We start from the raw sequence: 24,542 nt of genomic DNA on the forward strand, positions 1-24,542 counted from the left end.
AGCCGCGCGGCATGGCTGCCCCTGCCCAGACCCACTGCCATGGCCACCGTGGCGGCTCCGGCTCCTTGCCCACAGCTGCAACATCCCCATGGCTGCAGGGACTGGTGTCACTGCCATGGGGGCCATATCCAGCTCCTGGCAGAGCCACGCGGCCGGCGCAGGTGCTGCACTGATGCCAGCAGGGCCCGAAGTGGCGTCACCTTCACTCCTGGCCAAGCAGCACCGTGTGCCGGAGGGGTGCCCCGTGGGCTGTGTCATGGGGTCTGCCCACTGCTCCTGCACAAGCTTTGTCTCCATCCCCCTGCCCTACACCTCTGCCCTCCAAATGTGCCGGTCACTGTGGAGATGCCGCCTCTTCAGCGCAGGAGGAGCCTGGTGAAGTCCACTTGTGCAGGGCAGCACTGTTTTCTGCTGCAGATCTGGTGGCGAAGAGTCTGGGCAGGGGGGCAGGTGCCAACCCCCCGGCTCCCTGTGCCTGATGCCTGCGGTGCCAAGAGCCATGGCTCCCACAGTCCTCACCCTGGTTACTCCCTGTCCGGCGGGGTCAGGGGTGCCACCCACGATGGGCTCTGCTGCCTGGCCCTAAGCTGAGCCCAAGGAACAGAGCTGTTCACAGGGATGGCTCAGGCACCCCTGTAAGGAGCTGCTGGATCCAGAGCCCGATCTGGTGCCAAGCGGGACCCCCATGGTGTTTCCCAACGAGGTTGGCCATGGGCTCCCAGTCAGGGGCTCTCACCAGCAGCGTGCGACTGACATGGCCCCACAACGGTGTCTCCCCTCACTGTGGTCACAGGGGAGCGGTGCAGAGGCAGAGCAACCCCTGGGGAACCCTGGGGTCTGGCAGGGCTGTTCCCCTACCCCGGCTCGGCTCCAGGCTCCCGCTGCGCTCCACAGGGCAACAAAAGCAGGACACGGTGGCTGGCAGCATCTGCACTGCCCTCGCTCCCCACATCCATCCCTGCCCCGGCCCCGCACACCCCTCAGCCCTGCAGGACAGACAGGACGGCACTGGTGTGGCTGTGGAGACAGACCTCTGCTCGCAGGGTTCATGGATCGTTGACTCAACAGGCCATAATGGCTCCATCTATCGGGGTCAATACGGGTGCCTTTGACACATGATAGACAATAATTGCTCCTGCTTAGAGACTTTTTAGTTCATGGATCATTGACCTGATGGGCTGTAACAGCTTTGAAGGAGGCTGCACACCCCTGCGCTTAAAACGCCCTCAGGAGCAAGCGGCTGTGTAAAGCCACGGCTTGGGCATGGGGCCACGCAAAACATGCTCTCTTGAAAAACACGCTCCCCAGCACAGGTTACCGAAGGCCCCGGCGCTCTGGAAGCCCTGCGGGTAGCACGGCCACGGAGGAGAGGCCGCAGCAGGAGGCGCAGGATTCTGGGAGGAAAGGCCAGCGTGCCCCGGCATCCCTCAAACGCCAGGGGATAGGACCAGGGTGCGCAAGGAGGGGGTCACCTCCCGAGGTCTGCAGGCTGGAGCAGGCTGGAGCTTCCCTCTCCGACGGCAACTTCCAGGTATATGATTTAATGAAAGGCACAATAAGAAGTGAAACAATTAGAATTTCTGCCTCATTATCATGGTAATCTTATCAGTCGGATAATGAGGTATTAATGGAGATTTAATGTGCCTCTCATAACAGAATCCCTTGGAGAAAACACATAAGGAAATTGCTGTAAATCCACTTAATGATGGAAAGGTCCCCAAACACCATATTCCAGAGGATGAAAAATGCTGGATGCAAATGAGAGAGAATCAAGGTCAATAACACTGTGGGGACCGTGCTCATGGCAGCACTGTGCCGCTGCCGCCCAGCCGCCCCGGTCCTGCCACCTCCCCAGCCTGCCCTGTTCAGGTGGGTGAAGCGGCCGGATTGGGGTGGATACACGGCAGCTGCCAAGATCCTACTGTGTCATAGGCAATGTGAATATTTCTTAAGAAATAAGATGACCCAAACATAGTATTTTTGGACTTGACCGCTCCCATCAAGGCACTGAACAGCACACAGCAGAGGAACAGACGGGGTCCTGGTGCCTGTCCCCAGGTGAGCCACCTCTCAGTGCTCTGGCAGCAGGTAGTTATTTTTTCCCCTCAAGCTATTAGGACAGCCAAGCTGCACGATTAAAAAGAAAAATAACTGGAAAGCTCTGTGCTAAGCAGCCAACTCAGCAGCACATCCTTTCCCATTACCTGGATCTTGTTCCTTTTTTGCCACTGTCCGCTCCCCACGAGCGGTCGGTGCACACGAGAAAGGAGGTCTGAGGTGCCACGCAGCAGTGCTGCCAAGCGGGAGCCCGCGCCAGCTTTGCGGCAAGTCGTTCACACTTGCAATGCCATCTCCAGCAAACCGCTGATTGCGTTGGAACAAGGCAGAAACATGAAATCCAGGCGTTAAACTGCTCTCCTTTTAATCAGTTTTTACAGAATAATACATTAATAATCACGTTAGAGACAAGATGGGGTTCCTGTATACAAGATTGTGCAAGCTCATTAATTTAGATTTATAAAGGCTTTACCAGTTTCAAAGAGGAGAGGCAGTACAAAGCTTTTAAATAGAGGTAAAGCACAATTAAAAGGTACAGAACACACACTACTAACTCAGCAGAGATTAATTCTCAAGTAATACAGGCTCAACCAAGTCACCAGCTGTTACCCAAACAGGGGTATCCTTCCCCCTCCTTCTCCACTGCTTCCTGCTGCTCCAGCTCTCCCGCCACGCTGCCAGCCAAAGGCTGCACGGTCCGTACTGCAGCACGGCCACACAGGTTACACCCATGCCAAACACACATGCTCCACTTGCCCGAAGCTTTGCTGTGGAACAGACCTGCCTCCTCCCGCTGCTCCTGCTCTAACCCCCTTCCTCCCCCACTACTCAGCTCTAACGTGGCAGTGGGTCCTCAAACTTCTGTGAGAATTTGGCTTAACAGAACATTTGACGTTTTCAAGCGATATGAACCAACACTGTGCTCACCAGAAACTCACCTATAGGAAACAGGATCACGTTCGTGGCTTTTTTTCCTGAAATTTATGGCAGTTACATTCAGCATTTGGTAGTATAAGGTCTTCAAAACAAAAACTTTTAAACTCAAATACTTAATAGGCCATACACATTCCAATTCTCCTTAAAGAGGGTTTAAAAAAGGTTTAAAGAGAAATTTCACTTAGGTTTAAGAGCAAAAAGAATCTCACAGGGATGAAAAAAACCAGCCCTTTCCTCTCCCTTATCTACCCAAAAAAGGAAAATACCACCTCTGAAATATTAATGGGCATAGCCATGCCATCGGTTAATTTGGCAGTTCCTCCAAACATGCCAACAACCAGCGCCAAAGTCAACAACCGAGCCTTAAGTCCGTGGCTGCAATCTGCTACTACTGACCTCTCCCCGCTCCCCTTTCCCCAGAACGTTCCATTCATCCTCCAGCAGCTGAAGTAATTTAACTAACAGAAAGCACCGAGTTTACAGCAACAGTGACACGGTTGGCTGGCACCTTTTGGCAGCAGTTCTGTTACTTTTGGTCCTTTATGCACTGTCTTTTCACCTTTACTACTGCACACCAAAACCTAACAACATCACTTCCTATACATGTAATTTATTGTTTTAAAACAAAATGTTACGGGACACCAGGGGAAAATAGTAAGAGGACATTATGGGAAGGGTTTTAATTCTTTGGAAAGCCTAATTCTCTAACTACACCTATCAAGACTATATAAAAGACTTTCAGAGTAGATTGAAAAAGAAGAAGCAAAGGACCAAAGGACCATCTTACTATGAAGACTCAGTTCATCTGGGGCTCATTGAAACACTTCCTGGTTTTAAAATAACTAACATTAAAAAAACCCCAAAACAACTCCAGTTCTTTTAAGTATTTTTCTACGCAGAAAAACAAAGTGATAACAACTGTGAAGGAAATGGTTCTTGCCCCTTCCATAAAGGAGAGGAAATCTGAAAGATCTGATGGTGCTGATCAAACCCTGCTTGCCGAGTTTGCAAACAGAAGCGATGTGCGGGCTAATCACCAACCCAAGTGTCTTTGTGCCTTCTTTAAGGATTGTACAAATACTCTCCTCGACTAAAACTCAAAACTGCAGGACTAAAAGAACTTTCACACATTGGTCTTAACATCTCAGATATTCAAGTAATAATTAAATATTACAGGACACTTCAATAAATTTATATTGCTTTTAGATATGATCTGGCCATATCTTCAAGGGCATATTTGTGCTTCGCTGCTGAGTGTTATTGGTCAGGGCTGTGCTTGCAATATTAAGTTACGTGTTCAGCACCAAAAACCCATCAAGGCTAAATAACTAGAATATTGCAATGCTACACAGACTGAGTTACCACAGTAAGGCAGATCAGAAGAATTCTGTTTCTAGAGTATTGCTCCTCCACACAAGCAAGTCTCTAATAGAGGAGAAAGACTATAAATAAAAGAAAAAAGATACCATCCCACCCTCTCACCTGTGATTAGTTATGCTATACTGAATTACATATTAGAGTCCTAGATAGTACGTTTCTTTAATTATGCCTTGACAAGTAGCACAGCCAAATCAAGCACTTGATACTTTACATAAATTGCTCTAATTTCAATTAACCAAATTATTTTCCCAAGCTCTAGCTGCTTACAGGTTTTAATCATCAAAATGCGCACGTATGCGTGCACACACAGAAAAAATAAATCGTATTTTGAAAAGAATGCAAGATTTTGTTGTCTTTACCACTCACAGACACCAAGTCTTAACAAATCCCTCTGTCAGAAGTGCAATGAACACTCTGGAAAGAGCAAGAAATAATACTGACATGAAAAAGTTAAATGCTCGCTGTCCTTTTTCACTGTAATTCTAGCTAAAAAAGAACAGCAAGTGCTTATATACAAATAACAACCACTGGCCATCACTCAGACCATTTCACTCATGAAAAATCCATGTGGTGGTGTGCATAAAAACTTCTTTAAATTGGTAACTGTCAGTTTAAGGGAAAGGTGGGGTGAGAAATCTATAAAACACCCTGAACTGATGTCATGATATGTTTCATAAAGAACAGTGTTGTATTTTAAAATATTTCATATGAACAGTAAAACTTGCACTGCTGCATAGCAGACAACACGAAGAACATTTAGTAAAAACATTCACTGAAACCCCGGCATATGTATTTAATGTCACTAATCAAAATATATATTACAGTCCAAGGTTCTGTAAGGATCTCTGTTTGGGGTTTGTACAGTATACACAATATATCAGAAAAAATATTACAGTAAGGTATTTTATTTCTCCTTTTTTATATTAGACTTCTCTATTGTAACTTACAGTCCCTCTCCTCTATATATCCAAACCTTTATAACACCCTAATGCCCTAGCCAAAAAGTGTTTAGCTATCTAATAAGCCCTGTCTATTATAAATTCCAGTTTTAGAAATTTCAGTAATCTTAATTACATTTTAATAAATAGTTCAGTTTGCCCTTTTTTAATCTTAGCTTTTCGAGGAAGTCCTTTCATTACCAAAACACAGTATGTCATAACCTGTTAAGAGGTCAGAGAGGCTTTTGCTTGTTTATGCAAAGGATGATGAGTCCAAAGATAATTGCAATGCATTAAATATAGTTATATAATATTTACAGTGTCCTCTCAGATTTTAAATTTAGGTGAAATATAACTGATAACTAATGTCAGCTACTACAGACTTTCAATGTGGCTGGTGTCTTATTAATAAAAGGTGTATTAAGCTAAAAAGTATACTAAGTGGTTGCCCTGATTCTTCTTGTTTCAGTTTCTATTAGAAATTAAATGAAGTGAATTATTCACGTGAGTAAGAACTCAGGAAAAGAGGTGGTGGAAAAAGCGTGAAGAATTTTCTGCATGTTTTGAGATTCCAAAATACCTGAAAACTGTGGTCCCTTTTGCAGTGCCAGTATCTATAGGGGAGAAAAACACAACCAAAAGAGAAGAGGAAAATCTGTTAAATTAATTTGATTAGTAAAGGTGTTTTAAAATACCTCAATTCTGTACAGTATTATACAAGAAAAGTCTCTTCTTCAGCTTTTGCAGCTGTTGTACATTCTTATATCCTCCTCTTCTACTAACAGTCTGCCCGTACACATGGTGGCCAAGTTACTTGCGATCGTCAATAGTTTTAATGAATTCAACTGCTGCCGTGAACTGCATCCACCAGTATGATTCTTCTCCAGATAAACAGTTGGCATAGAAACTACTAATGTACTGAACAGTGGACAGCAAGCAAGGTGGATTTGCCTGAGGGTTAAAGAAGAAAGAGATACTCACAGCTTGTTTGCAAAGCTAAATGTAAAACACTACGAGATACAGAACAGAAATACAATTCTATTTGTGCAGTGATCCTTGCACATTCGTAATACATGATTCTGTAACATATCTGTAGGGTAGCGATGGTTAATCCAGACAACCCCCATTTCAGACTCAGAAAGCATCAGACTTCATGATAGGAGCATTTTTCCAACAAGGAAAAACAACTTGTGGGCCAAGAGAAAGAAGGGTAAGACTGGCAGAGTCAAAGTCATCAAGGATTTAAACACATGGAAAAGCCTATTGTTTTAGCATCTTATACGTGACAGACCTTTATCCAAACACTTATATGTCAAAAAAGGTCAGCCACATAAGTCAGTCCTAGTGTGGATCTTGGTCCTGAAAGAGGACAGCATTAAGCAGGCACAGATGATAGACACTGGTGGACATACCTCAAAAAAACCCACTCCATTACAACATCTGCACCCCAATTTCCTTGGTTCCAAATGCAAAGTTTCCTTGGATTCACACATAACTGTGACCACATTTCTGATGTTTGTATTTAAACCAGCTGAACTAGATCTAGGTTTGAGTCTACACTCAGTTACTCAAACGCATTCTTTTTCTTCCTAAAATTTGCAAGAATTAGGTGGGGTTTGTGATCTTTCCAAAATAACTCACCTTTATGAGGACAAATACCAGAACAGGAACAAAATCATCTGCCCCAGGTACTGAATCTTCATTTGCCAGACTAAGCAGGTTCATGATGGTTGAACACATTCGCAGGATACACTGTACTTTATCTCGGGGGGTTTTATAAGCACTTATTGTGCGGATTTCAGACTGTGCAGATGGCCATGGTGCCTCCCGTAGATATACCTAGGAAAAAAACCAACATGCTGCCAGTTTTTGTTTGTCCAAACTACTGCTGTGCACCACAGAGGATCTGAAGTACAAGAGACCTGCAGGCAGGAGCAAAGCTCCAGAGAAATGGGAAGCTTTAAGCCAAGATGGTTACATTACACTCACAACGATGGTGGCTTCCTGCTGTGTTATAATAAAAAACTACAAGGAGCCAGTACTCTAAGCGCAACTAACTGACATAATTAGTCCGTACTTCTTTGCGACTTCTCCAGTACATCATTTCAAATAAAGGTAGAGCTGTATGTCTCAGTCTTCCATATCAGCAGCTTTATGAACACTCACTGTTTTGAATCACAGAGTTCAAGAGCTGAATTGAGAACTAGGAAAGCTGCTAACATCCAGCCTCTGACAGACTTCTTAAGCCTGCCAACCTGCTTTTAGTTATCTTAGTAACCATGAGAAAAGTGAAAGCACTGGGCAAATTCACGGATCTGCAAGGTTCCATTAATTCTGGCTAGTTCAGAAAGTTAACTTGACAGCTGTAAACCACAGCTATGGCACACGAATCACATTAGAAACATACAGAATTCAAACATTGCCTTTTGAAGCAAATTATCAGGATGTTACTGCATCTTAGTGCAGCGTAGCATTAGTTCTTAAATTTTACTATCAGGACAGAGGTGGTAAAATCAGAAAAAAATTAGTTTGGAAGGATCAGTCAGTGGAAAATACAAAAGCATGGGTATAGCATGTTTTTCCTGCAGGATATTTCACCTGTCACAGATAGAAAAGCAATGGTTCTAAGTGTAAAACAAAAACAACCCTCTCCCCATCCCAAACACAATCTAAACCACGTGCCCCGACACACAAAAGAAAGTGAAGGAGAAGTTACCTCCGGTATCTGAAGTGCTTTGTGGTTTGCAGTCACTACTTTAGATAACCTCTGTATGTGTTCATGCAGGACCCTGAAAACAAACACAAAAAATAAAAGTGAAAAGTAAGCAGCAGCCAGCCAGTAGTCTCCTGGGTATCACACTAGTTATAAGTTGGATACTGCAAGAGAGATGTTCAGGAATGCAGATAGTCATGATGGTCCTACAGCTAACGGACTCTAGGTCAGTAGGAGATGCAGAGCATATTGTCATGCGATCAAATACAACCACACAGCCAGCAGAGCAGTCAAACAGCGTATGTTCTAAAACACAAAAACCCAAAACTCCAAATGCATGGAAAACACTGTACCAAAACAGAATATGAAAGGAGTCCTGAGGTAGATTTTGATTATTCTCTCAACATACAGACTTTCAGATCTGAAAGTCTATAGCCCAAGCTGTTAGACTTACAATTTTATTCTACTCTGGCAGTTTGTTCCAAACACAAACTTTTGCACATGATGCTAAAGCACTTCCTTGTTCTTTCACAAAACATTCTAAATGAAAACACGAGTTCATATGGCGTGGCTGACTTAGTCAAGTCTGTCACATGAAGACTGCACAGCCTCCATCTGCACCAACTGCAAAAGAGAAACTAAGTGCTTGAAATTACATTGACTTACTGGTCACGCAAAATATCTCCATCCTGATTAGGATAGAACGCAAGTTTGAAAATACGATTCATCACACTGCGTTCTATAGCTAATTGTGCATCCTGAAGTTGTTCTTCGCTGGCATTCTGCCATATAGCATCCTGAGCCATAGCCCCATATAGGAACTGAAGAAAATCCTCAACTTGGGCTGTTTTATCATCTGCCGCTGTGAGTTTCTGGAAATCTGTTAAAAAGAGAGAGAACATTCAGTTAAGTAAAAAACATTATTTCTATTAAATGTTCCTGGAGAGAGAAGCCCAGAATCCACTTCAGATGTCTTGCCAGGCAGCACTGAGGCTGTTTTGCCCATGCCCCAGTAAGGGAAATATGAGCAGGAACACTTGAAGTAAATGGAGGAATTAAAGGAAAAGCACATAGAACACATTTAGCAAAGCATATGGTCAAAATACTCTACTTGATTCGGTGTTAATCACCTACTCTGCAGTACCAGTTCTCATACCTTCTTCCCAGCCACCGACAGAGGTAACACCCAGAACATCACTAGAAGAGTCGCTGGTAAGAACCAGCACATGCAAAGTTGTTAGATGCTGAAAGGGGGAGTAGCAGAAGATACCAGGAAAAACAACCTGTACCATTTCCTACCCCTACCTTTATCAAGTATGCATAGCTGCACCACTCATATTTATCTACAAACTACAGAATGAGTGTTGACCTAATCACTGGTATTCATCGGCTTCATATTTATAGCACTCTGCACTAGAAGACAACTGCCACTCACAGATGCCAGCAGCCTGAACGCCACAGTTGCCAATTTCTCTTTGGTATCATCCAGAAATAGCTGTCTCCCCTCCGTCCATAGAAAGGCCTTTAACTCTTTCCTGGGTCACTGAATCTTTTTACCAGAAATTGAATCCCAGTATATACAAGTTCTCATATTAATTCCAGCCTATTCAGACACATTTAATATCCAGCACTATATGCTCTGGGAGCAAGAACTGACTCCAAATTTCTTATGTACTTCATTAAGTCAGCTATGTATATAGAGAACAAAGAAACAGTTTGTTTTAATCACTCTGCTTTGAGACTGTTGTCCTCCTGGTGCTGCTATCCCTTATGCTATGGTATTTTTGAATCTTTTGATTTTTGAATCATTTGATTCACACTACTATTATTCCCCATATCTTCTAAGGTGCAACCACAAGCTCCATACTGAGGACTGAGTGCTGCGACTTAACTTATCATTTATCAGTAGATCTAAAATAATTAATGTTATTCATGCTTCTTCCATGGGGCAGATGCTAGACAATATGATTTAGCATAACTTTTTAGGCCAAGTGAGGTCAAATTACCTTCATTCTCTTACTCCATGAAAAATGCAGACAGTTACCATGGCTCAGCTGCCACAACATACTGTTAAGTCACAGAAATCTGTCTATTTGAGCCATTAATTCACCAGCTGAAATGAAAGCCTATTTAGGAATCTGCTCCTTAGACCAGAAGTTGCATTAAAACATCAACCCAAGGCAGCATTTAAATATGGAGTAGAAGAATATAAACATTTCACAGTCTGCATTAATCTTACCTTGAATAAATTCCCTTATTTTCTTTTCTTTGCTTTCCAGCAGTAGCCTCACGCATACTGTAGTGAAGTATCTGTTTGCCACTTCTTTATCTCGCAGAACTCTCTGCAACAGCCTTTCCAAGTGTGCTTGTGTCGTTTGCAGGCCTTGGCGACATCGAGTTAAATAAGCGATATACGGAGCTCTTTTCCTAAAATAGAGAGTACTTTACACTAGATTCATAATAAAGATAGAGACTAAGAGCTTCACATACAGTTAAGTTGTAGTGTCAGAGGAATCTTCAACCTGTTGTTTGTAAAGCAAAGATAATGCCTGAATTAGGAAGTTCTGCCTTACACAGATTTCTCTGACTGAATTCACTGCCCTTGCAGCACTCCTGAATGCCAGACTAAAGCAAGTTCCACACAGCATCTCTTGTGTGTTAGAATTGAACATTACCCACAAATTTATTTAACCAGAGTTTGTTACTATCTGGACCGACTTAAGGTCCAAGCTTTTTTAAGCCATTTTCAGATAGATGAGACAATTCCATCATTTTGTGGGGAAGCAGAGATGTAATAACCTGATTTGGTAAAGCACGATTTAAACCAAAAGGGATCTTCCCAATCTACTAGTGAATAAATATATGCATTTGGAAACCCATTAACAGTAAGATACTGAACAAACTACCTATAGTCCTCTGCAATAGATGCCAGCAGCTTTCGACAGGTCCTGTTATCAAAGCGGCTTACACATCGCATTGTCTCCTGCAGCTGGGCCATCAAGTTCTTGTCCTGGAGGTTAATAGCTTCAGCTAGCTGAACTTTTAAGAAGCACACAATTTCATTATCTAATAAAGAACAAAGGAAAATTATTATGGAAAAGAGATGTAGGCATTGGTTTTAAATATAGAAAATGTAACAGTTCAAAACAAAACTTTTGTACCTTAGGTAATAAATGTTATTTTAAAAACAGTTTAGTAAGTCTTTTTGAATTTTCCAGCTATCAAGGGATACATTTTCACACCAATATCTTATTTAGAACCATTCTAAAACGTGAAGAGGACCAGGTAAGGTGACAAATTCACTTGTCCGCAAATAAACCTAGAAGGAATGCAGGGATACAAACGCAAGACATATACTAAGTCAACATAAAGACTCAGTAAATCATTGAAGTTACTCTATTAGTACTGTAGCACAACTCCCAACAGTACAAGCATTTTAGAAGTCTATTCTATAGTTACAGGCTCTACCTGCACTATATCCAAGATATTTCATTACAAAAAAATTAGACCAGATTTTGTTGGCAGGTTTGTTCATGGAGTAAGAAAGAAAACATACTGGGGGGCAAAAGGCAGCCTATGCCTTCTGTATCTATGCAAACAGAAGTTTACCATAAATGGTGCAGTAAGAGTGCCATTAGATGGGGAAAAGAAAAGCCACACACAATACAAAATATCTGTATGTATAAAGAACATTTACCTTCAGGGTCTGTGTGGTCTGGTAGACCATTCCTTGTTGAATGTGTCAGCATCGGGAAGGCAACAGAATCTGCTGAACAAAGAGCCAATCTCAATTTCTTCTTCGCATCCCTTAAAGAGGAAAAATATTTTCTTAACAGTTGCTGCAAGGGCTGCTTCTTCAATAAGCAGTCTTTGGTATTTGTTTCTTTGGTTTTGTTTTTTTAAATACTGTGTAAAAGTTATTTAACATTATTTTAATATACCAGTGTTGTTGTGACTTCAGAACATCAGTTCTCTTGATATAGCACCTAGACCAATTTCACAGGAATTTTCCTAAACACTGAACTGCTCTGTCCTCTCAGGTTACAAAATTCCCTCTTTACCAGTGGAAATACAACAGTTTGAGATGCTTAAGACTAAAAGCATGTAAAAGTTTACAATTGACCCATATTAAGATTTTTGTGGGAGCTAATCACATGGCTTCAGCTTTTAATTCTACTTTGTGGGTAAGATTAAACCTGCAAATATATTTACCTATAGGAGAAAGCAGAACTTTGTGGCTGTGCTACTTGACTTGCAGAGTCTGGGAGATCGTCTGCAGACATGTTTTGTAAAGCCTCATCACGTGGAGAGTCATGCATACTCTCACCATCCCCAATAGCCTCTATGGAAATGAAAAAAACAACATTACACTTGAAGAGAGGAGTCAGAAGAAGAAACTAGACTCATATTCTCTCTGCTCTTCTGGTTATTCTAAGGTCAGGGAGGGAACGGAGACAGCAAATAAAACTTGTTCTGGATAAGTGAAAAAAGTATTAAAAATACACAATCTACAAGTCACAAAGAAGAAACTGCATCAGTTTTGGAAGATAATATACTTCTTCAGTATCCATTAAAAAAAAAACCAACACAAAAAAAGGTAAGTGATGTGCTATTAACAAACAGCCACCTCAACGGCAATATGAAAGAGCTGTCCTTGGGAATACTGATTTAATTCCCAGCCTCTGAGGGATTGTTCCACAGATTATTTGACACAATGTCCCTGGTTTAGAGCTCACATTGTTCAGCTGTTAGTAATAACATTGGTCTAGAATACTGAAGTGGTTTTATCTTTAAGGAGGAGAAACTATGCTGGTGATGGCTACAAAAGCCAGGTTCTCACCTGCACTGTCATAGTTTACTATGGCTCCTTCACTAGGACTGGTTCGCTTAATTGCATTCCTGTATTTGTCCAGAATGTCCTCTGCAGCTTGCGCCTGTGCATTGAGCCTTGGGCTGGGATCATCTGAAAAGGCCATTAAAAACAACAGGAGTTAACCTTGTATTGTGCCAACTGAATGCAAACACAAAAATTTAGACCTACACATTTGGACTCTGTTTTTAGCTGCATCAAACAAATAGCTGCTTGTGTTCCATGCAGCCACAATTCAAACATATTTATAAAGTCTGAAGCAAAAGCAGAAAGAAAAAACCAGCACAGTTTAAGTGAACAAATAAAGCCAGATCCTTAGCATATTTATACTGTATACACAAATGGTTCTTGTATATTTGAAGACTTCTAGAAATTATTAGGCAAACAGAAAACTAAACACCCAGGTTCAAATCATGTTTAACTTGGCACTTAAGCAATTATTACAGGAACGTGCCTGCAGCTATCCTAACAGCTCAGCTATGATAAGGACATGAGCTTTATCATGAGAAAGAAAAAAAAAAAAAAGTGAAGACTTGAGTAGAGAATCCAGTACTACACATATTGACAGAAGCATGACAATTTAAAAACAGTCTTTTAAGTCAAGAAAAAAGTCCTTACCCACTTTCATATTCAGAAAGCCAGTTGGAAACACTAACTACAACAGCATATACCTTTCTGTAAATAGATACCTGGTGGGCACTCTGGAACTCTAGAGGGCATGTTATGAGAGAAGATTACTATGATGGTATTATTCACATACCTTGAAGTGCTGAGTACCTGTCAGGCACCATGTCATCTTTGTCCTTTTCTTGTTTTTCTTTCTTTCTAAATGGAATAGGAGCTGAAAATGCAAGGTATCCGATCAAAGACTATTCTGAGATAATGGCCAGATTGAAGAAACTTTAAGAAACTGGCTAATACAGAAGCCTGTCATCAAATAAACTTCAATGAAAGCATAACCAATCTATGGGGTGGAACAGCACTGTACTGTCATCATATGTAGTAAGCTCTACCTTTAACAGACATGCCACCATGAGCCAGGCAGAACAGTTTTGCTTCCAGGTACAGTACACTCTAGGCAACTACTAGCCAAGGGAGTCAGGTAGCCTCCCGTTTTTATTTACATATTTATCTATACTTTAGTTTAGACAATAGCCCTAACTCAAATATTGGTCACAAGGGCACGGATCTTTTCAGGCCACTCATTCCCTCTAGTAAGCTCAGGAAGAAGATGCAAAGACAGCACCTTGTGAAATGGAAAAGCAAAGTGGTATTAAAATATGATAACACTATCTAAAGTCACACAGAGACTGCAAGGGTTACATTGGTTCTTTTCTAACTGAAAGTCTGTTTTAAAAATAGGCAAGAATATCTAATATTGCACCCATTGTTCCATCCTCAGTTGACATTATTCACAGCATGAAAGCCAAGTATCTTGAACAAGCTTTACTTCATAAATAGCCAAAGTCTAATTCCACTCATGCCGTGTAACAAGAGATATCCTAAGTTATCAATATCCTTCAACTAGCACACTACCATCCGTTGGGAATTAAGACTAGCTTGCTATGAAGCTGCGATGAAGTCAATACCACACAACTATGAAATGACTAGCCTTACCTAAGGATTCCAAAGTTAACAAATGCTTAAGATAACATAACGCCTAACGAAATTCCTTTCAGCTTACACACCTCTTTATAGGCACTGCATATTTTGTATTTCAGTAATTCTCTCTTTACTGCAACACTTGAATTTTATAGATAAGAAACCTTTAGTTCTTAAAATTAAAAGGAGAGCTGTTACCCTGTAACAGATTTAAGTCAGTCTGGTCAGCTTTTCAAAGTGAAACTGTAAACATTTTCCATAGAAGTGCCTAAAGATACAATAAAGGCAGCATGCACTCTTACTAAAGTACTGCAACCAGACAGACATGACCCTACCTTTGGGCATGGCAGACACAAAACGTTTCCTCCACCAGGGCTTGTTTCTGTCAGACTTCTCATCATCACTGTCTTTCCGTTCCTCAATCTGTAGAATGGCAGTCTACATTTGAGCATTTACCATATCAAGTGTAAAGTCAAAATTTCTCCTTCATGTCAGGTTTTGCTACATTGACTGTAAAAACAGAACTACAGCAGAGCACAGAAAGCCACAGCAGATTAAGTTAGAAATATCCCTCCTGAAGAGGGCAGCCTGTAAATGCAACACCTGAAGAAACTTAAGACGTCACTTATTTCTTTTTTAAAGAAAATTGCTTTTCAGGATGGGATGCTGCAGTATGTTAAATTTGAGCACTATAACAAATTTATTTCTGCAGTCCCACCAAATCAAATAAAGCTCATCCAGTAAACTTGAGAAAAGCCAGAATAATTTAAGCCACTCTGACCATCTGTAGCTTTAGCTTGTAAAACGTTACTGGCCAACATTTAAAAGGTAAATAGAAGTGCACCGTAATTCCTTGGCTAAACACATTTAATACCAGCTTCCTGGCATAGTGAGCATGCTAGGAAAAAAAAAAAAAAAAAAAAAAAAAAAAAAAAAAAAAAAAAAGAGAGATTGATAGAAGCCTTACCTCTCCCCTAGAGGAGTCTTTGCTGGGAGATGAGGATGATGACTGAGATGCAGCCACCAGAACAGCTGCTCCAGTGTTGGTGGTCGGCATAGGAAGCTCCCTCTCCTCATTGCCAGGACGTCTGTTCCACCCAGGATCACTCATAGGTCTCCGAACTGATGATACTATATCTGAACTCCTACTGCGGACTAGCCTCTCTGGATAAGAATGCCTCTGCTTGAATGCTTCTAAATCAGTTGGAATTAAACTGTGAGACCCAAAGTTTGGTAATCGGGCCTCATTACCTCCCATAGCTCCTTCCAAGATTGGTGGATCTGGTGGTGGATGAGAGGGTCTGGCGTAGTGTACTTTAGGCCTTACTACAGCCAATACACCTGCGGTCATAAGCATAAAAGAAGCCACACACATTTCTTTAAAGATTCTTCAAAATTAGCTGGTACTAACATAGAAGCATTGAAAATGCTCATTTAATAAAAAAAGCTTATTCTTTACAACTTACCATCATTTGATGACAGCGGGTCAAACAATGCAAGCAACGAATCTGTCTGAGAAGGAGGAGATGTCAAGTGACTGGCTCCTGAAATATGGGGAGGAGGGGAAACATTTAGTACTCTATTAAGAACTACCTACAACATAAGAGACATTGGAAAAACAGCCTTCAGCAGCAAAAGTTTACAAAACACAAATTGCAAAATATTTTTAAAGATACTCTTACACAGAAAGTTCTCTGTAATATGCCGAAATGATAAAAGAATTGCATCACAAAAAGTGGGAAAACATGAGCAGCAGACCAATTCCAAAATGTAAGAGGATGATCAATGTACTCAAACTGAAGTAGGAAAAGGGGATCTTAGATCTAGTACTGAAGTTCCAGTACTATAAAGTACTCGAGTCTCTTTGTCAAACAGATACAGTGCTAGCAAATAAGGAAAATGTTAAGCTTAGCCACCAGAAATTTGAAATTGGGAGAAACTGTACAATATAAGGATTCTACAAATGTCATTTGTGAAACTTCAGTTATCAGAGATTCTAATTCTCATTCACAGGTAATTTACTTACCGTGGGCCGTTTCATCCATGTCAGGACTTGTCACAGAATCTTTTCCCCCAAAGTCAGAGCTACATTCGGACCTCAGATCCTCAATCTTATTAGGAATATCTTCAGATGTTGCACTAATACCTTACACACAACAAAAGAAGCATCTGTAATAGTCTTTCAGAGAAAAAGGAAGCAAAATGCTGAAGCTGTTAAAACATTTGGTGAACACTGTAAGAATCTAGTCTTAACTCACAGTAGCACCTAGAGACATTACGAATTTATATACTCCTAAAATAACATTTCTGCTCTACATCTTCGACTGTTTTAACGTAGTCATAATACGCTTTAACAATGGGCATCAGAAAGACACTCCACTCTGTTAAATACTTTGCAGAAAACTACAACCTAAAGTAGATATATGCTGCTTTGCTTAAAAAAAAAGTTGTGATAATAAAACTGAATGTTAGGAGTTTCTTCCAAATCAGTACTCCACTGCTAACAATTGCTACTGCAGCATGGAGTATTCAACGCTCTGCCACCTTTTTTATTTTTTCTGTAAGATGAACAAAGTATTACTGCTTTAAAAATTCCAGAACAAGTGCAGAAAGTTATTATATGAGTGGAACGATGTGTAACTACAGCAAGTGCAGCAAAGCAGATGTTGATCATGTTCTAATAGAGCAGAGACTTTTCAGAGACAATTAAACACACCTGATACAACGCTGAGGCCTGGTGTACTGGGTCGAGAACTGACCTCCCTTACATCTGTGTCATCAGATGTGCTACCCAGCCCAGAACAGCTTTCCAGTTCTTGTAGTCTTTCCTCCTGTTTTAAGTCTGGGGCCTCTACAAAAGGGAGACAATAGAGAGTAGAGAGAAAAAGTATCATTACTCAATGCCACGCTCCCTTAACATTCACATACAGAAGGAAGTGGGGCATGTGTTGATTCAGTGCATTAAGTTCTAAGCTAACTCAAACACTTCAGCAAGATTTTTCTTATATTCTTTTATACAGAATGCAGGACTCTGCACAGGTAGCAATGCTCTATCTGCTCAAGCATTCTAAGAAGTTTTTACTTTTTTAAGTACTGTATTTCTTAAATGCAACAGTATCCAGTCAAATCTTCACTAACCAAAGTAAACTGTGCTCCTAGATAGCCCTACTTAGTATCACAGGGAAGGAAAGCAAACAGAAGTCTGCTTTGCAATCCCTTCTCTCCCTTTTTGGCACTTAAGAATTTCTCAAGTAACAGTATGTCTCTCGCAACTTCTCTCTGCTTCAGAACAGTTTGTCCTTTTAATATTGGAAGTATTCACAAACACTAACTTAACCCTAAGAAAATAATTTCTCAAAGAAAGAAAGGAAGAGGCTGTGGTTTTGCATTATATGCCTCTGGAAGAGTCTTGTTTCACGCTAAAGAAATAAGCAAAACCTGCACAATTCTGACCTGAATCACTTGGCAATACTTCCACACTCCATGCCTCACTTGTGGTTTCTGATATGGTTGAACCTGTGCAGGGATCAAGCAACACGGATCCTGAACCTGGTAAACACAGCAAGCTGCCTAGCATGTTCTCTGCAGCTGCACCTGCAAAAGTAAAGCCGAGGCATATAGCTAGATATAGGCTTCCTGAAAAATATGATCACATTTGAAGCGTCCTTAATAAAGCAATCATGAAAGGCAATGTTGAAAAGATAGAAATGAGCAACTAAATACAATCCAGGTCATGCACACAAAATCCTCCTACAGAAAAGTTCCAGTTTAATCAATGAAAAAACATTTAGAGACAGGAGGGCTCTGCGGCCTCATTATTTTAATGCAAGCGTGAAGCATTTTAACATACCAGATGTACCACCGAGTTACCTGCTATTTCTTGCAAACGATCTTCATCGATATTTGGATCAAAGTCACTTCCCAAGACATCTGTACTCCAAGTTTCACTCACAGTTTCTGATATATCTCTGTCATCAGTCAAGCCCATCATATCACGGATTTCAAATTTACGGAGCTTGTCATCAAGATTATCCTGAGTTGTGGCTATATAAAAATAAAAAAATTCTCAATTTTTTGAAGGGCTTCTCCAATTACTTTGGATTGAAAATCTGTAAGAGTACATTACAGGGGAAAAAACCCAAACAAACAAAACAACCCCCTAATTCTGTCAGATAAGAGTGTTTTCAAGTAAGGCCCGTAAAGCACCAGTACACTATTCAAGAGATGTGCCTTAAAACAGTTTTTAAGCGTATTTGAGACATAAGAAGTAAAATCTTAAAATACACATGGTGACCTATCAACCAAATTGACAGACAAAATGAAGAAAACTTAGCTCACTATTGAGAAAATCATACAACTCCTGTAAGAACTTATCAGAGAAAAGCTGAGGCCTCCAGAGATCATTCAAGCCCAAACCCCCTGCACAGAACAGGGTCGATGATAGCAGGTTGCTCATGGTCATGCCCACTCATGCTTTGAATATCTGCAGGCTGGCAACACCACATCTTTGGGCAACCTGTTCCAGCATTTGACAAATATATATTAAACAGGAAGATACCCAGATGCTTTAAGACTACTCTAATCCAGACCACCCTATTCCCTGAAGGAAAAAACTTGGTATCAAGCAAAACATTATGAGCAGTTTCCTATAAAGGACTTAAGCCTCAAAATCCCATGTGATTTCTTTCCTAACAACTGAATTGTACAAGAAATATTTTTTGGGAAAAAAAAGATCCAAACAACAAACCAAAACCATAAATAAATGCAAGAGTGGTTGCACAAGGAAAACTTTTACTTATTTTTTTCTGAACTAGTCAATTTTTCAACTTTTTTCCACAGGACTTCAGGTTTATCATCTACAGCACCTCAGGCACTTGTATCAGAGAATTTGCACCTGCCTTGTTCGTGCTCTAACAGTTGCAGAGCTTCAACACCATTGCTCCCAGAGGGGCCTGCGCCAAGCTCTGACACAGACTCCCCTTCTAAATCCAAAGATGACACAGAGTTGGAGCGATTTGAAGGACCTGTGAAAACAGATTTTACTGTAAATCTGATTTGAATAATAGTTCCTAAATAAAAAGCATTAACAACACAGGACACAATTACCAGAAAGATGAAAAGAAACAAAGTAGCAGTTCCAATATAAAATACTAATTGATGAGCTAATGCGTATTTTCTCTATTCGTGATCCCTATTCTGCAGATACTTAACCTGCACTGTGAATTGCTCTTCTCATGTTTAACAGTACTATACTAATTATAATAATCTACAAATACATTACCAGAAATGACTGGAATTTCACCATTACCATATTTTAATGTAACTAAAACATCAATAAAGTCTTTGCCAGTAATTTGTTTACTTGTCTATTAATTTGTTTTCTTATTTTGAGGAGAGCGTGAGCAAAAACTAAGTTATGGAAGTTATACAAAATAATGCATGCTGAGCGATCTGTACAAATCTCTCCGATACCACACATGAACCTGTGCTTTGTTGTGTCTGAGGTTCATATAAAGGAGTTGTCCAGAGTCAGGAATTATTCTGAGATATGTAATAGCTTATTAAAACACGATGAAAAATAAGTCTGAGAAGTCGAAGTTTACAGTTATGTTAGATTATCTTAGTAATTAGTGCTGCACATAAGTTTTAAAAAAAGTTTAAAAAAAATAAAATAAAATCCCTCTGTCTTTCTAAATACACTTAGGTTTTTCACTCCTAATTCTCAGACTCAGTTAGGCCTTTGCAGGTCAAAATTTAGCTCCAGGCTTTTTTCTTTGAATGGCTAAGAGGAAAGACAGGCTCTCAGGGTAAAACAGCACAGTCTCCAAAATGCCAAAGATGACATGCTGTATTTAACAGAAGTTCCTTTTATAAAAGGGGGAAAAAAAGGAGGGGGGGAAGCACAAAACTTCTTCAAGACTTAAGTAGCCCTTCACCTTCAGATATTCCTTCCAGATTATCACTGCAGAGGGAAAAGCGCAAGGTTTTATCAGGTTTACCATGGAGTTTGTTTTCATCAACAGGGACATCTCCTTGCCCACCATCTGCAAGCTGCATATTTAAGACCTGGGGAGCAGGAGAAAGAAACAAGTCTTCCTTAAAATAGTCTATTTTTCGTATAATTAAATAGCCAACAAAACACTGGACACATTTTTTGCACTGCTTTCACTAGAAGTTAATGGCACAATCAAATATCTAGCACTCCACTTGAAAAAAGACAGCTATGTCCAAAGTTAGAGGCTGGAGAAAATGTAACCAAGACGTGAACATAAGGCAAGTCCTGATAATAATGGAGCCACCAGCTCTCTCTTCACCCCAGCAGACTAATATAACATGGAAACTGATCATTACGAGGCTGCAAAAGGAGATAATCCAAACTATCAGGCAAGGCACCAAAGATGAAAGCAGAAGCTGTGCTACAGCTGGTGAAAGAAGAGGCTGCCTTACCCTAAGCAACTAAGTCTGAAAACATTCACGGCAACGTGACCACAGCTCCACCCTCACAAGAGGCTGGGCCTGTGCGTTTCAAGTCTGAGCTGCCAAAAACATCGGGATCAGTGTTCCAGTTCTGTCATTCACCTGCACCACTTGATCCAAAGGACAAAATATGCAGAGAGATAATTGAGTCAGCTTCTTCAGGCTCAGAAACAACAGCCCAGGTTTGCTCTGAGGCATGCTAGATGACAAAGCCTCTTCATAAATCTGCCAGGTTCATTTTTCCTGTCTTAATATACTGCTTTTCACACCTTGCCGACATACAAAGTGAGGAAAAAAAAATCTAACAAAACAAAATTTGAAAGTTACAAGCCTCAAGTTCAGTAAAATAAGGCAAGGATTTTCATTCCCGTGCTAGATTTATTACCAAAACTTAGCGTCACAAATTCATTGTTCTGTTATTAGAGGACACAGAAGCTGTACTTTTCAAAATATCTGTACTTTTCAAAATTTCTGCATACCTCATTTTCTGACATCATTCCTGGAGTAATCTGTGGACCTGTTCCCAAAGAAATCACCAGCACTTCTTCTGGCTGAACTTCTGGGATAGTCTCCTGGGAGGATCCTTCATGATCTCCGTGCTGATCCATTAGAATATTTGATCTACTTCTGCTGCGAGTTGCTAAGAAAATATTTTGAAATACCAACATTAGAAAGCTTTTCCTTGTTTAAGGAGGAAAAAAAGATAATACAATGCAAATACAGAACTGCAATTTTTGAACTAGGAATGTGCATACTAAATAAACTTACAAAATGCAGACATATTGAACATTGACAGATGGAACTGCTGTTTAAATTTGAGTACTACACTGTGAAAAAGCAAACTTTCAACATAAAAGTTTAGAGAAACAAGGTATACTATGTCCTGTGTGCATACACAAGTTCAGTGTACTCCAATCACAGAAAGACCTTTAATAAAATATATGAGAAAATTAAGAGGTTTGTTACCAATTAAAAAAGTCTAGGTTTCTGTGGTTTAAAACTCTTAATTTGTTTAGAATTTTTTTTTCTCCTAAAAAGCAGGAAAATCTTATTCTAACAGATGTCTCAAACCCCAGACACACAATTCAACATCAGGTGGTTTACTTTGATGATTTTGCAACCCTTTGTTAGTCTTTTCAGGTAGCCTCATATTCCCCTGATTGCCAAAGTAAACCAAAGGCATGCTTAAGTCATGTGTTACACATTTCACAGAGAAGAATGGAAAGAGGGCATTACCCACCAAAAGGGGTTACTAGAGTTATATGAGCTGAAAGATTGGTTGCAGAAGTATCCCAGGCAGTAATGGCTGCCAATTGCTGTCCTGGATTTCGAAAGCATTAAAATGAAACAAAAGAAATAAAAAATTTGAGCAAAACCTACTTTGTATCATAAAATAAATGCTGTTGTGCCACTACTTCATAGGCATAAGACCAGAACCATTCAGAAGCAGAGTTAAAACAACATGGGATAGGTTTGGTTTGGGGTTAGTTTCGTGGGGGTTTTTGCCACTTAGTGAGCTCTACATATTTTCACCCTGTTGCACACTAACACCAAATCTCTCAAACAAACAAAAATATCCCCTGTGGTCACATTCATGTAAACATACGCCAAAGGAGTGTACCACACTTCCTATTTTAAAAAAAAATATTACTGAAATGGACAAGTTCAAGACCTGGAAATCCTCTTCAAAAAAAGGACAAAACTGCAAACAACATCAAATTGCAGTACGATATACTAACAATTGGAATTAGACTGGGCAAGTAATGGAGAAAGAAGAAAGCTCTTCTTCTCAGCACATATTCTAAAAGTTCTGCTCTTCCTTTTTCATCCTCTTCCGCATTTGCTCTCTTCCAAGACACAACAATTTAAAACTTACTCTATCCCACTAATTAAATGTCATCACTTCTATCTTACCACTTTTCTAAACAATCTTCCCTCCTTGATCTGCTTCCCATCTTCAAATTTTCCCTTCATCACCACTGCATGTAACATGGCTACCAAACACTCCAGCATTTTTCTCAAGTTCAACAGAGAGTGATGAAGCTCACCATACTTGCATCAGAAAGTAAGGAAGTTACCTGGCTTTCTATGCAAAAGAAAATCCTTCACCACCTACAGAGAAAAAGTAGGAACTGAAGGTGTAGTCCAAGAATAGCCCCAAGAGACGACTGAAATAACAGCACAGGAAATCTACCAAGGTATCAGAAATCATGCAAGAAGTCTGCTTGCTCTCCTTACCTATTGGTAATCGATTTTTTTTGTTAGCTGGAGTAGTTGCAGGAGAAAGTTGTGGGGTATTATATGGAGTCATTTCAAGGCTGCTGCTTTTCCCTGGTTTGTTCTGGGGTAAGTTTGCCAGCAAGTTTTCCAAAGCCATCCGATCTTCCTTAAGTTGATCACTTGACATTACATTCCGCATAAAGCCAACCTAAAAATGTACAATTAGTGTTGGTAAGAATGGCAGGGTAAACTATCAGCTGTGTTTACCCTATCTGTAAACATATGGCGTCAAGTTTATACTACTTCTTTTTAAGACCTCATGATATTACCAGAGTAGTTAGCTGGCTGTATGTCATGTAAACCACTGTTCTACTCAATCCCTCCAGCAGGTTAACAGAAGACATTGGAGGAGTTTCAACTGCACGCCCATCAATAACTACGTCCAGGAAAGCAGCAACACAGCTCTGCAAAGAGAATAAACAGTTTTTGAATGACAGACCATCTACTAGAAGTTACAACAAGAGTTAAGTAGCTTACATAACAATATCAGTTTTGCTTCCTACTTTTAAAATCTTAAGATAAAATACCATGTATCATTAAAATCACTGAAGAGCAAGCAAGGAAAGCATGCAGTTAGTTTTAGTGTTTCCTTCGTTCCTTTTAAGTAAGTAACACTTTTGAATGCAGAAGTGTCGCCTTACAATTTTTTAAAAAATGAAAGTGTTTTATGGCAATTACACTGCCCCTTCCTGAAGAATCTGGTGAGTGCAGACTAAAAGTGAAACAGGGAAGCAACACACAATACCACTTTCTAACCTGATTTAATGTTACTTATATAATAAACATGTAACTTTGTATGATGACTGTGTAACAATTATAATCATCAGAAACCTGGAAGTTACACAAGCAAATCAGCAGGTTTTTAAACATAAGATAATACATCACAGATCATTAGCTTCACTGTTCCTCTGATGAAGCTGATTTCAGTATTGCTATGGACTATTCATACTAACAAAGGAAAAGCTGAACAAAAAAAGCAAAACTACGCAAAAAAGGAAAACAAGTTACTTGTACTAACAAATTACCTGGTGTTAAACCAGATTTCATACAAAAGTTGTCTTCAGATCAAAGTGTTTTCTTTAGGTTCAGCGGAAAAAAACAGAGATGGTAATTCAGCATTTCAGTTTAAAAGGTAACTTCCTTCAATTTCTTTTTTGTAATTTTCTTTTAAGAAGTGTTATGTAAGGGTGGAAGCAAGAATCCCTGACCCTTAATTCTAGTACTTAAGATTTTGTTCCCAGCTTTGTGCAGGATTTAATCTGCTTTTCAGTACATATAACTTGGAAGT

The 24,542-nt window shown here is 40.2% G+C and overlaps 1 protein-coding gene across 7 annotated transcripts in view; it reads right to left on the bottom strand.

Moving 5' to 3' along the window:
- Positions 1-2,397: 2,397 nt before the first annotated feature.
- GAPVD1 (GTPase activating protein and VPS9 domains 1) overlaps positions 2,398-24,542 on the bottom strand; it is a 31,714-nt gene continuing 9,569 nt past the window's right edge. For 5 of the 7 annotated variants that reach the window (XM_056351614.1, XM_056351615.1, XM_056351617.1 and 2 more), the window contains 22 exons: positions 23,524-23,658; positions 23,213-23,402; positions 21,454-21,614; positions 20,434-20,563; positions 19,396-19,521; positions 18,368-18,541; positions 17,951-18,091; positions 17,214-17,348; positions 16,524-16,643; positions 15,964-16,041; positions 15,465-15,838; positions 14,833-14,920; positions 13,656-13,736; positions 12,866-12,988; positions 12,238-12,367; positions 11,723-11,832; positions 10,932-11,091; positions 10,265-10,452; positions 8,692-8,905; positions 8,029-8,101; positions 6,954-7,151; positions 2,398-6,263 (listed from right to left, as the gene is read on the bottom strand). In XM_056351614.1, coding sequence (XP_056207589.1) covers positions 6,123-6,263; positions 6,954-7,151; positions 8,029-8,101; positions 8,692-8,905; positions 10,265-10,452; positions 10,932-11,091; positions 11,723-11,832; positions 12,238-12,367; positions 12,866-12,988; positions 13,656-13,736; positions 14,833-14,920; positions 15,465-15,838; positions 15,964-16,041; positions 16,524-16,643; positions 17,214-17,348; positions 17,951-18,091; positions 18,368-18,541; positions 19,396-19,521; positions 20,434-20,563; positions 21,454-21,614; positions 23,213-23,402; positions 23,524-23,658 — 3,270 coding nt within the window. In that variant the 3' untranslated portion in view covers positions 2,398-6,122. The remainder of the gene's footprint in view (positions 6,264-6,953; positions 7,152-8,028; positions 8,102-8,691; positions 8,906-10,264; positions 10,453-10,931; positions 11,092-11,722; positions 11,833-12,237; positions 12,368-12,865; positions 12,989-13,655; positions 13,737-14,832; positions 14,921-15,464; positions 15,839-15,963; positions 16,042-16,523; positions 16,644-17,213; positions 17,349-17,950; positions 18,092-18,367; positions 18,542-19,395; positions 19,522-20,433; positions 20,564-21,453; positions 21,615-23,212; positions 23,403-23,523; positions 23,659-24,542) is intronic. The other 2 variants (XM_056351619.1, XM_056351618.1) reach the window with 2 other exon arrangements.

This window comes from Falco biarmicus, chromosome 9 (assembly GCF_023638135.1).
Source record: "Falco biarmicus isolate bFalBia1 chromosome 9, bFalBia1.pri, whole genome shotgun sequence".
NCBI classification, from domain to species: Eukaryota; Metazoa; Chordata; class Aves; order Falconiformes; family Falconidae; genus Falco; species Falco biarmicus.